Consider the following 16233-nt stretch of genomic DNA (forward strand, 5'->3'; position numbering starts at 1 on the left):
GTTCTTACAGATGTCCTGAGTTCAATTCCCAGCAACCACATGGTGATTCACAACCATCTGTACTGGGATCCGATGCGATGCCCTCTACTGACACGCAGGCATATATGCACATAGAGCACTCACATATAAATAAATATTAAAAAAAAAAAAAAGAGTGAGAAGCTCATGAAATTTACAAGGCTCAGAAGCTCAGGGACCTTAGCCTACTGGGAAAGCTCAGACAAGATACATAAGGGCCCTCCCCAAGATGATACAACAGTAACAATGGCTGAGGAGAGGGGTGATCTCTGGTGGAGCTATCTGTAAGCTGGGCAGTGGGTGCTAAGAATGTAGCTCTCCTGCGTGGTCACCATGAGTGGGTTTTCCCATTTTATTTCGTTTTGCAGCTGTTTTGTGGTGACCTATGCTTCTGTATGTCACCCCAGTAAAGTCACTGGTTCATCAAACTAGATGGTTAGAATGGTTTTCTTGGTTTGTTGTTGGTGCCCTAACTGGGAAAAGTCATAGAACAACAACAAATAGCTCCAGGGTAGGCCACTTGTGGCCATTTCCCACGGTCCTTCCTCCCTGCAGGACCCGCTCTTGGGTAACCAGCACCCACCGAAGCCCTTCATGGCTGTGTACAAGGCCTCAGCATCCTGATTTGCGTCAAACTCTGGGAAGTCGTGGACAGAGCCTCGGTACATGGCACCCTGTGGAGAGAGAAGCAGAGGGTGAGTTTTAACCTTTGACCTGGACCCTGGCTCAGGCCAGAGCTCTGTCCCCCACGGCCCAACCCCTGAGGAAAAACAAGTGCTGAGGTCACCTGGGAAGGGTGTGGCTGACTCTTTAGAGTTACCAGATGCAGATGGCTCAAAGGACAGTGACATTCCTCCAAGAGAAGGCAGCTTGGCCAATGCTCGGTGCCCTTCATCACTGGACACCACAAGGACAGGTCAAAACCCTGGCTGAGTGGCAGGCTGAATCCTGTGAGTGCCAAGAGCCCCACCTGTGGTGTGTGTGTGTATGTGTATGTGTGTGTGTGTGTGTGTGTGTGTGTGTGTGTGTGTGTAGGTAGAGGTCGGAGGTCAACCATAGATGGTGTTTCTTAGGTGCCAGATACCTTGTTTTTGGTGTTTGTTTTGAGACAGGGTTTCACTGTGTGGCCCTGGTTGGCCTGCAGCTGCCATGTAGACCAAGCTGGCCTTGAATTCACAGACCTCTGGCTCCCGAGTACTGGAATTAAAAGTGTGCACCATCACACTCGGTCTACCTTAACTTCTTGTTAAGAATGGTTAAACGTTTATTATTACTGTGTTTAAAGGGTGGGTATGTGCCCGCCATGGCGCAAACTCGGATGTCAGAGGACAACGTGGGAGTCTGTTCTCGCCTTCCATCTTTAGGTGGGGTCTGGTGATGGAACTCAGGCTGTCAGGCTGGGTCGTGAGCATCTGTACTCACTGAGACATCTTGCTAGGCCGTCCATCTTGTTTTTGGTTTTTGGTGTTGTTTTGGTTTTTGGTGTTTTGAGTCAGGGTCTTTCTATATAGCCCTTGCTGTCTTGGAACTCACTATGTAGACTTAGCTTGTCTCAAACTCACAGACATCCACCTGCCTCTGCTGAAATTAAAAGCATGCACTATCACACCTGGTTCACCTTACTCTTTGAGACAGGGTCTTTCTGTGGCCTGTTGCCCATCATAGGTAGCCTGGTTATTGAGTCCCAGGGATACACCTGCTTCTGCCTCCCCATCACCACTATTACAAGGATGTACCACCAGGTTCTTTTTATCTTGAGTGGGGAGCTGGGTTCTAGAGCTTAAACTAAGGCCATCACATTTTACCTAGCAAACGTTACTGTCTAAGACATCTCCTCAGCACTCCTGCTTTTCAGAGCACTTTACCATTTATACAGCTTTTCATCTCCACTAATACGATTATATTAGCAACTGCAGGAGTGTTTAAGGTTAACCGTTCCTTGAGAAGGAGCCCCACAGACCCCTAGCCCTGTTCCCTGTTCCCATCTTTCCTCAACTGGACCAACTTCACAGCTGCCGGCTACTCAGGGGGACCCAGAGTTGCTCTCAAGTTCAATGCCAAGATAAGCACTAGTCCTTGGGGGCCCAGTAAATTGAGCTGTGAACTGGCATCTGAGGACAAGCTGGCAGGGTCCTTACAGGCCAGGAGAGGAGGGCAGAGAGCCCTCAGACATCAGATCTAAAGCTGAATGCACAATGGGTTGCTTCACAGAGGAGTCAGATGCGGGGCAGCCATACAGTGTGGAGAAGGACCGGGTCTGAGAGACACACTGGGTGATTCCAATTCACAAGGGGCTGCCCCTGGGCAGGCACACAGCATGCAATCTGTGCCAGGCCCTAGGCCAAGGGCTGAAGATTCAGAAAAGAACAAAGACCTGCTTTATTTGAGCTCCTTGGCAGAGATAGTCTGGAAATAGGAAATACCTAAAGAGAGAGGTAAGTTACAGAGAAAACAGCTAAGCCCAACACCAGCTCCAAAAAAGAGATTAGAAAAGGCTCTGTAGATGGAGGAGCAGCTGGAGGCTGAGGAGCCCACAGATTGTGCCTTCAAGGAGTGAGGCACAGACAAGCAAAACAGGAGTTGCCTCATAGCCTGGTGTCTCCTGCTGTCTCCTACCACAGGACCCAGCCAGACATCTGTCTGCCCTCTGCTTTAGGTCCCAGAAGCTGGCTCTTCAGAGGTATGCATGCGTGGGTGCAGGGCTGCTATTTAAAGCTCTCACAGGGCAGGTGACCAGAAAGGGACACAGCCTTCTTCCCGCCATTCGTGAATCCCCTGCAACCTGATCTCAGCCCTGGGTAAGGAAAGAATATCAGGCCAGATAGCAGACCAAGCAAGCAAGGGATGGCGCATGCTGGCCCTACGTCCCGCCTACACTCCCTCTGTCCTCTTCAGTCCTTCCAAGGCCTGCCACATTTGCATTGGCACAGTGCCACCCTGGATAGTCTAATCCAGGGACCTGAGGTCCTGTGTCAGGCCTGGTCTGTTCATAGACTGACTAGAGGAGGTCCTCAAGTGTCTGCTATCAGAGAAAAGGCAGTGTCCTGCTAGAATTTTACCTCCTAACCATTTGGTGTTTCTTTCTGTATCCTGATCTAGCAATGTCAGAAAGTAATTACCATCAGCTGCTAGGGTGGAGAAAAGGGAAGCAGAGGGGACCAGAATGTCTGCTTTGCGAAGGGTCTTAAAGACTTTCTAGTCTAATCTTTCTCTTGGTCATTTTATTTTTTGTTTTGTTTTGATATAAGGGTTCACATAGCTGAGGCTGGTCTTGAATTCACTATATAGCCGAGGCTGACCTTGAACTCCTGATGCACCTGACACTGCTACCTGAGTGATGGGATTACAGGTGTAATTGGGATTACAGACACCACAGCTGGCCCTTTGATTTTTTTGACTCCACAAGGACAGATGCTATAATGAGTAAGCTATGACGGCATAAGAGAAAGTGAATCCCCACCCCAGCTCAGGCTTAGCAATGGAGCCCGGAGAGAGCTTGCAAACTGTAACTGAGTTGAATGAAGGAATGAAGATAGTCCCTTCTGTGGTGGAGAATGCTAAAGAGGGACGCAGGCAGGGGAGTGCACAGTTTGAGTCCATAGCATGGATTCCTAGCACCATTGCTCAGCATTGGAGATGCTAGGAGCAACACTGGAGTGCCCAGCTTTGAAATATCTTCCTGGGAACCAGGCCCTCTGGGCTCTGCCTGGGAAGCCAGCTGTTGCTATGACTCATGATTCTTTCTTTCCATCTGCCTGAGTCCACATGTCCGTCATCTCCCTAGCTCCAAACTCTTTGCCACTGATCCTTGGGCTCACTTAGAGGGGAAGGCAATGTACATTACAATTTTGAAGCATCAAAACAAAGAGGACAAGTGACATGGGACTAGCCAGCATGTCAGAGGCCTGATTGGGAAAGCAATGGATGACTGTTTTTAGCAAACCAAGCTTTCTCCCTCCCTGACAGAAGCCAGGATGGTGTGGCAAGTCATAGGGAAGAAGCCTAGGGCTGCTTCCTTTCCTTGAAGACTAAACCTGGAGTTATTATACTGCACTGTCTGCCTCCCCTGCTTTCAAAGATCTGCTTCTCTCTGTGCCAGGCTGACCCACTTTCAAGCTATAAATAAGGATTGGTACAGAGCCATACCTAGACCCCAAAGGCTCCTCATGCACAAATTTTTGTTTCCAGGGAAACTAGAGCCACCCACTTATCCATCTGTCATTCATTAGTTTACACCCATTTGTCCATTTATCTGTCTGTTCGTCTGTCCACCAATCTGTCTATCTGCCATCCCATCTACCCACCAAGTTACCCATCTATCTATCCACATACCCATCTATCCACCCAACTACCCATCCATCCACCCATGCGTGCATGCATGCATCCATCCATTTCTCACTGAGAATCTACTAAGTGTTGAGCCCAGGACCTGTAAAAAAAAATCAGTCTGGCAGAGAGCTGTACAATAGCACATGCAGCTCCGAGCCAGTCAGCTAAGGACAGCATAGGGGCCAGGGAAGAATCCCTGTGATGGCTGGGATTGCCTGTCTTGCTCAGTGATGTATTTCCAGCACAGGATCTATGGACAGTAGTTCTCAACCTGTGGGTCACAACTCCTTTGGGGATTTAATGACCTTTTCACAGGGGTCACACATCAGATATCCTTCATGTCATATATTTATATTATAATTCATAACAGAAGCAAAGTTACAGTTATGAAGTAGTAATGGAAATAATTCGATGGCTGGGGGTCGCCAAAACACAAGGAACTGTATCAAAGGGTCACAGTGTTGAGAAGGTTGAGAACTAGTGAGTTAGGACATCTTTCTTTTGCTCCAGAAATAGATGTGTGAGTTACTGAGAATGTGTGCTGAGCAGATTAGAGCTGACTTCCTGGAGATGATGTCTGAGTTCCCATGAGTTCTTCAGGATGAGCAACAGCTGCCCTCCACCCTGGGATGAGAGGCTGTGGAAATTACCATACAGAGGAGACATGGCAGAGGTCTGGGGTCAGTGAGAATATTGGGGAAAGGAATCCCAGGTTAGAGAGCTTAGGAGCCGATGCCCAGAGTCTATAAACGCATGTGTGGGGTACAGAAGACGGGGTTGCAATGACACTGAGAGCCTGCAGTCCTGCCGGCTGCCTTGAGCACACCACCTAAGTCAGGGCCTGGGCAAAGCAAGGCAATTGGCCTTGCTTTCTCCATTAAACAGAGTCCATTAAACTCTGTCCATCACACAGAGACGTTCCTCACGACACTGTTTCCAGGAAGTTTCACTATGTAACCCATCTTCTGTGTAGATTAAGAGCAGTCAGGCAGCAGTAGATTCAAACTGATGCCTTTTTCAAAGTCAGTTTCCTTAGTTACTTCTCTGTTGCTGTGATAAAAATACCTTGAACAAAGGCAACTTAAGAGAGAAGGGGCTTATTTGGGCTCATGGTTCAAGAGCCTCGTCCATCATGATGGAGAAGTGAAGGGTGGCAGCTGGTTGTACTGCTTCCACTGTCAAGAAGCAGAGAACAACCTCCCTTTCACAGTCTCAGGACCTCTGCCTGCCTCCGTCCACGGACGGTGGGTTCTGGTGTTGTCTGGGCTCACGATAAAGCAGCTAATGTGACCCTGGGGAAGGATGGCTGATGGCTCACCCAGGCTTGGCCACAGTGTTCATGGAGAGACAAGCTACACAAGGATCTAGTTCAGTCTCCCTCGTACCTCTACACAAGGTCAGAGAAGTCTTCAGCACTTGCCTATCAGCCCTGTGATCGAAGATGTCACATGCTCGCTCATAGGCACTGCAAGCAAAGTGGGGTTCAGCCCTGGCTGCTCATATAAAGATGTAGAAAGTCCCTCAAACTACCTAGGCTGAGCTTCCACAGGCCATGACTCGCCCCCACTGTGTGAAGTTTACATTCTTAAATGCCACCTGTGCAGGTATCCAGGACACCTATAATCAGCTCGTTGCGCCCCATGCAGGCAGGATCCTGGATGCAGATACCCAGGATGAAGGGAGTGTGGACAAAGAGCTTTCCACCCTGAAATATTTAGCAGGCCTTGTTGCCAGATGGTGAGCAGCCTAGGCCTTGGGGCTCTGGCCTGTGAGGCCCCACCCCAGCTGCTGCATGTGGCCTGGGCCTCCTTAGATAAATATCCCCTAGACAGACGACTGGCTACACGGGAACTCTAGGAGAGAGTAACCACCATCAGCTCCGATGCCCACTTCATCCTGCAGCTGCAGGACATGCACACACCCTCTCCCCATCTGCAAAGTGGTTTTATATTCACTATTGCAGTCTATCTCCAAACCTCACAGGGTTCATGCCCCCCTGGGGCCTTACATAGAATCATCTTCTGCCTCCTTGCCTTTGGATCTCAAGTTCACCTCTTTGGAAGGTGGCGGGAAGGTCCACATCATGACGGAAGGAACTGAAATAACTGGACCCGAGGAAAGTGAGCAGTGCGCTGTGTGTTTGCAAGGCCCTGTGGGTGTGCGCAAGTGTATGGGGGAGCATTGCAGACACTGCTAACAACAGGCAATAGACCAGCAGTGTTCAGCTGTAGGTCATGACCCCTTGTGGGGGTTGTCAAATGACCCTTTCATAGGGGTTGCCTAAGACCATTGGGAAACACAGATATTTATGTTATGATTCACAACAGTAGCAAAATTACAGTTATGAAGTAGCAACAAAAATAATTTTATAATTGGAGATCCCTACTACATGAGGAACTGTATTAAAGGCCCACATCTTTAGGGAGGTTGAGAGCCACTACAATAGACAAATTTCCTTCTTCGCATCTCCCTAGTACTATCTTCTGCAACCTTCTCCCAAGGCTGCTGCTGGCCAAGCACCCAGAACTACCCTTGCCCTTGACTGCACTGGATTCCTTCTCAAATCTGACCTTCTGATCCAACAGGTCTGTTGCAGACCCTTCTCATTTCTCAAAGCCTCTTAACCCAAAGGTTGTCCTCCTGCTGGCCCCAGGGCCTCTTTCATGTCCCACCAAAGCATGGTGCGAAGGCATCCAGTCGTACAGGACAAAAGGAACCCCTCAGGCCCAGCCACCCTGAAACTTGCTTGCAGAGAGTTCATGATCCCTGGCCCAAAGCTCTGAATTCCAAGTCTTGGCTCGGCTGATCTCTCAGCCTGACCTGTCCTCTTGAGCCATTCAGAACCCTGCAAGGCAAGTGCCTCCAGCTCCTGCCTGTGCACACACAGGAAGAGGGAAGCAGCAACAGCTCCCATCCTGGAGTTTTACCCACAACTACAAACCCTCCCTTCTGATCAGCCTGATCAGAGACGTTGCTGCGGAACCAAGCATGTTCCTCAGGGGCAGGGAGAAGAAGCCCAGCAAGAGCTACTGTTGAGGGTCTGTCTTGCATCATAAACGTTACTTTCTGCAAACTGTGACTATCCCTGATTCATTGGGTGCCACATCACAAGGATAGATGAAGTGAAACTGGCTCTCAGTTCGGCCATTGGGTAAGAGCTCTGCTCTGTGATTAGATGGAGTTCTAGAGATGGAGTGGGCATCAGAGGGGGTCAGCTGGGGCCCCTCAGCTTGCCCTCCCCTTCCAATGCTAAATTTGCCCTGTAAGGGTAGCCAACTGGGACCTTTCTCAGACAAACTTTGACACAGCATCACTCATGCCAAGCTTAGTCAATTGAAGAGAATGTTCCATTTGGTCTCAAATTCTATTACCCAACAGAGTGGTCAAACAGTAAAAGACTGAGGTTAAAGTCTTTCTGACCAGAAAAACTTAACCCCAATGGATATGACATGAAACATACCTCTCCAGGACATAAGCCATCTTCATTGTGATTTAGCATCTATCTAGTTATCCATGTCCCTTCCTAGGGCCACAGAATTCTGCTAGGGTCAATTCAATTTCCCACTCCAAAGGGCATGTCACCCAGGCCCACACAGTGAGGATAGAACCTGGAACCACTGGAAATAAGTTACACTATTGTATCCTGGTCTAGAAGACAGGAGAACAGAAACCTGGAGGTCGATGTTGCCCATGCCAGGCAGGGAAGAACCTTTCAGGAATGAAGCAATCTAAATAAAGCTGTCTGCCGAAGAAGAACCCTCACTCCATCATCCAAGCTCTCTCGGATCCAGCCAGTCCTGAGGCACTGCACTACCCAGTCCTTGAGCCGATTCACTCCCATCCTTTGGTACTTGGGACAGTGTGCATCACTGGTGACTTGCATAGGAATCAGAGCTGTGAGGTTAGAGTCATCTCTGCTCCTTTTGGGCTGAAGGGGCCAGGAGTTATCAGGAGGTACCCAAGATTATCTGAAGGTACCCAGGGTTACTCTGCCCTTCTGATGCCCAAGGGCAGAGATTTGAGGAGGAGAGATCCTTACCTGTGCTATTTTGGCCATGGTCTCAGGTTCTGCAGCAGAAACCACTGTGGAGAGAAAGAGAGAATTTGAGAGATTCCCCCCAGTACTCTGTAACTCCCCCCTCTTTGCCCTTATTTTCCCTCCTCTGGCTGCTCTCCTATCCAGAGACCTGGTGGAGCCGGGATCTTTGTTTTTAGTTGACAGTGGCTGGATTATAGTGCACAGTCAGTCACACACACAGAGCAGGGTGGGAAAGGGACCTGGAGAAGCAGGAAGGCTGGGCATGACCACTGACCTAGCACTGAGCCAGACCATGCTGTGTGCCTGCTATATCCCTAATCCTTTAGCAGTCCTTACAGGCAGCAAGTGCCCTTTGTAGGAGAAAGGAGACCAAGACTCGGGGTCCCACGTTTGGTCAAAAGTCAAAACACTTAGAACTCCAGAATTCAGAGCCCCCATGTGCTGCTGTCTGTCCTCTGTGTGCCCTCTTTCCAAGCCACTGAAAACGGTTTCCCAACCAGGCTTTCTTGGCATGCAAATGGAAGAACCAGGAATTCCCAGGTGTCTCCCTGAAGACATCATCTCAGCTTGGGTCTGCTGCATTCACCCACCATCTATTCCAGCCAGCAATGTTCTACACCCTGAGTCCACAGCAGGACACATTCAAGATTGGACAGTCTAATTCTCATGAGTCCTAGTGCTAAAGCCACCCACGTGGATTACAGTGAACATCTGGAAGAACGACAATGTGCTGGACAAGAGGTAACAGGATGTAACCCCAGGAGGGCAGTCAGAGGTCTCATACAGATGCCTGGGTAAGAGGCAATAGAGAGTAGTGTGTGACTGAGGTGACAGCTGGCAGAAGGATGGTGATATGATGGCCTGACCTTTTATGCCTCTGTGACATCTTGGCTTTACTCTGATGGAACAGAGCTATCACCATCATGGGAGACTTAAACAAAAGGGATGCCATATCTCACTGAAACGAGGTGAGGACTATGGGCTTGAGGTGTCAGGGACAACATCTTATGACGACGGAAAAGGGACACAGGTGTATTACCTATGAATAAATGACAAGTGAAAGCCAGGTGGGTGCAGAGCTGAGCCGAGCTCACAAGCACTCAGCAAAAAAAGGCAGGGGATGCAAGTTAAGCAATCAAGAGCCACGGAGGAGCATGGTACTCCATCAGAAGGGGCTGGCCTAAGCTTAAAACGGCTCCACACTGCTCCGTAAGAGTAAAAAGGGCTGACTTGCCAAGAATGAACTAAAAAGAAGGGTGGAACCATAGAGACCTGCAAGTCAGCACCCTCCAGCCCTACCCATCCCCCAACTTAGGAGACAGCTCTCCTGACCCTTATTAGCTATGTGACCAAGGGCTTAGTGCTTATTCAAGTTCAAGGTTATGCTAAGCACAGACTGCCTGGGAAGGCTACGGGGGTGGGGGTAGGGGTGCAGGGGGGGGGGCGCGGATGGGGCCTAGGTGTCTTCAAGCACAGAGCAGACACTTCAGTGGTGGTGGTATTCATTTCAGTAGAGGGACGTTGTCAGTTTGCCACCATGTAGCTACCTTCAGAGTACTGTCTTCCTAAACTGGGTCACCAAGGGGCAGTTAACTGACGGTGCCAGGGGGGGTGGGGGTGAGGGCAGAGGACAAGAGACAGAGATCTGCCTGTAATCACAGCTCAGTTGCAGGAAACCCTGCTGTTGCCCTGGCAACCAGGGGCCCCTTGGTTTAAAAGCAAAGCTCTCACCAGGAAATGGAAACTTCACACGGGAAGGGGTGACTTTTAGGATTGGGCTCAGAACCAGACCTGGGGTTTCCCCAAGCCTGGAGGCTCAAGAGGCTGATGGTAAAGGAACCTCCAAACTATCAGAAACACAGAGAGGCCCAGGAAGTGAGCCCACATGGGGGAGGAGGGCTGGGACCTGTCATGAAGGCTGAAGCACTTTCCTTTGGCCCTGTTGCTGGAAACTTCAGCAGCTGGCTGCGCGCCCAGGCCCATCTGGACAAGAGCCCCTTTCCATAGAGAGCTCACTCCAAGAAGGGGCCGCTATGCCTTTGGGGAAAACTCTAAGAGCAGTCTCTCTCTCTCTCTCTCTCTCTCTCTCTCTCTCTCTCTCTCTCTCTCTGTGTGTGTGTGTGTGTGTGTGTGTTGGGGGCCTGCCTCCTGTGTATGAGGAAAGTGAGTTCCTTTTGATACTGTAATATTCATATTGTAGTTCAGAGGGCCAACAGGACAACCAAAGGCTGAAGCATGCAGGTTAGCTGTTTGAGCACTGGGGCTCTCCCACAACAACCTACGCCACACAGCCTCAGGTTGGCTGCACAGCCACTAGCCCAGGATTCCAGCTGAGGCTGGAACCATCTGCCCTCCAAGACTCAGCCAGGAGCCCTGCCTCAAAGTCCCTGGTCACAGCAGGCTTCCAACAGCTGGAGACCCAAGGTATGTGATTTCAGCTGGGTTTCCTCTCTGGGCCTTAACAAAACAAGGTCGCTGATTAGCTGCCATGTTGGGGAAGATCTATGGTCAATATGAAAGACTTTTCTAGAGTTCACTGAATGGTTTTCACAAGAGAATGCTGGGAAGGCTCTACCCAGCTCTCAGGACTCCTCAGCTTTCCTTCAACCTGTAAGTTTTGCCAGCTTCCCTGAAATGGGCACTCAAGACTGGTAAAAATGGCTTCTCTCTCCTGAGAGGCCTAAGTCTCTTCTGATCTGAGCAGCCAAGGAATTGGATCATTAAGAAACTCCCTCCCTCTGGGCTGTGACCTGGATGGCTTCTACTTGGGTAGTTGGCATCACCATTACCTTGTCCGGTAGCTTGTGACTATTGTGGTCTTATGTTGGGGTCAGAATCCTACTGCCCAGCCTATTGAGTAGGTCAGAGCCACCATGTTCCCTGCACCCTCTCTGATTTACACAAGCTGTTTAAACTGAATCTCAAGTTTGCACATCTGCAAAGGCATATTGGAACTATGAAACAACAAATGGGAAAATGCTTAGTAAGACTGTCTGACACAGTGTGTTAGCTAACTCCTCCCCACTGTTACCTGGCAACAGCCAGGTAGACCTGATCCATTATAAAAGGGGCTGCTTGCCCCCTCCTCTCTTTCTTGCTCTCTTGCCTCTCTCTCTTGCCTCTTACTCTTGCTTCCCGCTTGCTTCTCTCTTGCCCTCTTGGGCTCTTCCCTTCCCTACCCCTCTGTCCATGTGCTCAAGGCCATGGCTGGCCTTTACTTCTCCACTCTCTCTCTGCCTTTCTCTGCCTCTATTACCTCCTTAATTCCCCTCCCCATGCCCTAAATAAACCCTATTCTATACTATACTGTCGTATGGCTGGTCCTTCAGGGAGAAGGGATGCCTTGGCATTGGCCCACTGAGGTACCCCCTTCCCCCACACCTCATCACACCCCATAGAACATATCTTATATCTCTTTATCTTTTTATCTTTTTATAAACACATCACAGTCAGCAATAGATGGTTATTTTGTATTGGGATAATATGGCAATAAATGAAGGCTTTGTTTGAAGTCCCCAGGTTCAAATCCTGACACTGCAAACATCCAATTGTATCACTTCTTTCTGCCTCAGTTTATCTCAGAAATGGGAAAACTATAAGGTTTTCTTAGGCTATTGCAAGTCAGTGTGCAAAAACCATCCATCCTGTGGGAGGCTAAAGTAGCCAACTGGAAATTATTATTATTTTTTTATATGTCTTTATTTCATGTATATGAACGTTTTGCCTGTCTGTAGTATGTACATGCACCACATGTGTGTCCACGCTTACAGCGGTCAGAAGAAGCCATCCGATCCTGGAACTGGAGTGACAGAAGGTTGTGAGCCACCCTGTGGGTGCCTGCCAGGGCAACAAGTGCTCCTAACCACTGAGCTGCCTCTCCAGGCCTGCAAAAGTAAACATTTTAAAAACATTTCTTTCTATTCACGCTTATGGGTATATGTCTATCTGGATGAACGTATGCCACACGTGAGCTGGTGTTTTTGGAGATCAGGTTAGGATCCTCCCAATCATAAAATTATTTTTGTTGCAACTTCATAACCGTAATTTTGCTGTTATTATGAATTGTAATGTTAACATCTGTGTTTTCCAGTAGTCTTAGGCAACTCCTGTGAAAAGGTTGGTCAGCCTCCAAAGAGGTCACAACCCACAGGTTGAGCACCACTGTCCTAGGGGCTAGAGTTTTAAAAGTTGTGAGCCAAAGGATCTGGGTGCTGGGCACCAAGCCGGAGTCCTCTGTAAGAGTTGCAAGTGTTCCTAACCACTGAGCCGTCTCTCTGATCTCAGATTGTTTGTTTTTAGGCTGGTTTCCTTTTGTTTTTTTTATTGAGACAGGGTCTCTTGTATGACAGGCTAGGCTTGAACTTACTAAATATGTCCCACCTCAACCTTCTACCTCCCAAGTGCTGGGATTTCACGTTGGCATCTCCTTGCAGTTTATTACAGTGCTGGAGACTGAACCCAGGCTGGCTTCCAGGGTGCCAGTGAGCAGTCTGCCACACCTACAGCTCCATAGCCAAGCAAATGTATTTCTGTGGCATATGTCAAGTTGGCTATTCAGAGGAATTGCAGGCCTTTGCAGATAGAACATGGGTTCCAAGGGGCTGTTTTTTGAAGGAAGCCATTCACTTCTGCCCACTGTCAGTAGACAGTGGGTATAGGGTATTTCTCATTCCTCCCCCCATCCTCCACCCCTACTTTGTTTTTTGTGTAGGAAAGATCTTGCCTACTGGAAGTCACTAAGGAGGTCTAATTGGCCCAGATGGAAATGACCACAGGTCACCCTGACCTGAGAGACTTCATCTGCCTCATAAGGCTGGCCACTTTTTTTCCCCTAGAAGCCCAACCCCATTTTTTGTTTACCATGGTGAAAGACTCCATCATCCTGCCCCACTTCTTGATCTTTTGTTGTTTTGAGACAGGGCTTCATTCTATGGTCCAAACTGGTCTGGAAGAGGACACCAGCCTCCCTCAGCTTCCTGTGTGCTGGGATTACAGGTGTGCACCCCCAGGCAGCTCCCTTGCCTCTCTCTGAGTGCCTGGCATTAGTGTCTCTCCACGTTAGTGCATGTGCGTAAGTGAGTGGTCATGGTGCTGCCACTCCAAAGATGAAAGTCATCAGAATTGGCAGGCAGAAGTAGACATAATGGTGCTCATCTTTAATTCCAGAAGTGGGGAAGCAGAGCAGGTGGATCTCTGTAAGTTCAAGGCCAGTCTGGTCTACATAGTGGGTTCCAGGACAGCCCAGGCTGTGCACCTTGACCCTGTCTCAAAACAAAACAAAACCTGGCCAGTGAGACGGCTTCACGGGGAAAGGCACTTGCCATGCAAGTCTGGTGACTTAAGTTTGGTTCCTAGGACCATGTAAAGCTGGAAAGATAAAACAGAGTCCACAAAATGGTCCTGGGGCCTTCACATGCATCTCTCTCTCTCTCTCTCTCTCTCTCTCTCTCTCTCTCTCTGTGTGTGTGTGTGCACTTGAAGGGTTGGTTATCACCAGTCTTCCCTCCTAAGCTAGGAATGCCCTCCTCTATCATTTATCTACCCAACCTTCTAGAACCTAGAAAACCTGAGGGCTTTTTGCCCCCATCAAATGTCCAAAGTCCAACACTAGAGACTGAAAATATTTCAGGGCCAGTACAGCCAACAAACTGATTGGTATCTGCTGGACCCAGCCGTTACCTCAACTGGGAAATCTCCTCTCCTTGGAATCCCCACAGGCTGCACACCACCCTCCCTAGGCTGGCTTGTGGTCAGCTGTTGAGGAGTTGCCATTCCTGTGTAGCTGGAGGGCACTGATTTTTGCATGCATTGTGGGGACAGGGGCAGGGGCGGGGGCGGGGAGAAGAATCTTTCTTCAAAGAAAACCTCTGGGGACCATCTAATTCTAGTTTTTCTGTCTTCAGGCTCTTGGAGAGCTCAGCAAGTGGTAGATGACTAATACTCATACATAGTAATTCTAATATCATTCCACAGTCTCTCCCCTCCCCCGTGGGTGGAAAAACCAGTTTTGCCTCTAAGTGCATATTCCTTTAAATATAAAGGCGGCTATTGATTCCATTTTGAGCTGGTTACTAATATCTGCTTGGGCTAGTCATTGGCTATAAGAAGAATAAAATCTCAGGTAAATGCTCATTTTTATTTTATTGCCTGTGACTCATGGCTGGCCCATTACTGCATAGCTATGTAACCCTCTGGTGAGGTTAACCTCTGCCTCCAGCCAGGGTGGCACTTCTTACAGGCTGGTTGCCTTGCTGGTTGATGGAGTGGTTAAGAAGCCAAGCCTTCGAGGGTGCTTTTCCTCAAAAGCACAAACCCCTCACTCTTCTCACAAGGAAACTAAATCCAAGCTATCTTCATCTGGAGTCTGTCTATCTGTCTGTCTTGTTTACTTTGGCTCAAGTACAGAGCTAAGTACCACCCTGAACCGTCCCTCTGGTGTCACCTTAGATTCCTGAAGAACAAAACTGCGCAGAACAGACCACCCTGTGAAAGAGGACAGTCGTTCCATGAGGGTGAGCTGCACCGGGGGCAGGGAGTGGTCAGTCGGGAGGAACCAGAGGGAGTTCCTAAAGCAATGGCATTGATATTGATGACAGAGGTGAGGACTTCTAAGAACCTCTCAGAAGAGCGAGAATGAAGGTAGAGAGGCTCAGATCGGTTGACCATGCATATCTCTTTCCCTGGTTCTTCCTCTGTTCAAACCCAAGTCATGTCAGAATAGTAAAAAGGGGCTTGGTGTCTCAGCCTTCCTCAGTTCATTCTTCCTCCTAACTTGGTCACATTGAATAAATTTCCTTTTATCATTTCCCCCCCTCACCATTACAGGTCTCTAGCTGGTTTATTGGGACCAGGTGGCAGAGCTTTGCTAGTGAAGGACTGCAGAAGCCTAGGCTCCCATGACAAAAACTCCAGTTACAGCCATGAGAGGTTTCTTTAGTGACACCCTTGAAAAGTCACAGGGGAAAAGTGGAACCATTAAAACAAACTGCTTTACTCCCCAAGCTGTGGCCAGAGGGGAAATGACCTGAAGTTGGGCAACTTGTCCAGGTCCATAGAGAAAAATTACTGATTAACTGAGGGAGGACTCGTGAGAAAGCCAAAGGAAACAACAAACCTACTAGCTATCTAAGCTCACTGGTGGGATCTGCGACAGAAAGTGGGATAGACAAGGCTCCTGTGCCCTTAGCAACGACAGCCTAATACCACAGTTTGCCTGACAATAAGTATAGAGGAAAAAAAAAAAAGAGCACTGATTATGATAAACTTTTTAAATCATTTTTTGGAGGGGGCAAACACGTGCTGTGGGTCATGAGAGTTGGTTCTTTCCTTCCACCATGTGGGTGCTGGGGATTGAACTTGGGTCATCAGGCTTGGTGGCAAGTGCCTTTACCTGCTGAGACATTTGCTGTTCATTTCCCCCACCCTTCAATCCACTTTTAAAATAACATAGAAAAGAGCATGTTGTAGGTTGGGGTGTAGCTCATTCAATAGAGTACCTGCCCAGCACGTACAGGCATGCTAGTTACATACACACAAGCAATGGTAGCTGGAGGCTGCAGGGCTAGAAATTCATTGTCAGATACATAACAAGTTCAATGCCAGCCTGGGCTACATGAGACCCTGTCTCAAGAACAATTTTAGTAACAGAGTCTGAAGATTTTCTGTATCCCAGAAAGTTTTCGTGGGATAAGTTTACTCTTGGGGTAAGTCTACTGTACTGCTTGAAGGCTGTGATCTTCAAACATTCCTTTTAAACTGGGTATTCAGTTTAGTATAGACTCAGCTTAGTATAGACTTAGTTTAGTATAGACTCAGTTTAGTATAGACTCAGCTTAGTATAGACTCAG

The 16233-nt window shown here is 48.7% G+C and overlaps 1 protein-coding gene across 2 annotated transcripts in view; it reads right to left on the bottom strand.

The window, feature by feature from the left end:
- Positions 1-16233, bottom strand: part of Anxa6 (annexin A6) — a 52977-nt gene that overhangs the window by 32316 nt on the left and 4428 nt on the right. For both annotated transcript variants that reach the window (XM_021175547.1, XM_021175546.1), the window contains exons 2-3: positions 8387-8430; positions 602-692 (exon numbers count right to left, since the gene is read on the bottom strand). In XM_021175547.1, the coding sequence (XP_021031206.1) occupies positions 602-692; positions 8387-8404 (109 nt within the window). In that variant the 5' untranslated portion in view covers positions 8405-8430. The remainder of the gene's footprint in view (positions 1-601; positions 693-8386; positions 8431-16233) is intronic.

The sequence above is a fragment of the Mus caroli genome, chromosome 11, assembly GCF_900094665.2.
Source record: "Mus caroli chromosome 11, CAROLI_EIJ_v1.1, whole genome shotgun sequence".
NCBI lineage: Eukaryota > Metazoa > Chordata > Mammalia > Rodentia > Muridae > Mus > Mus caroli.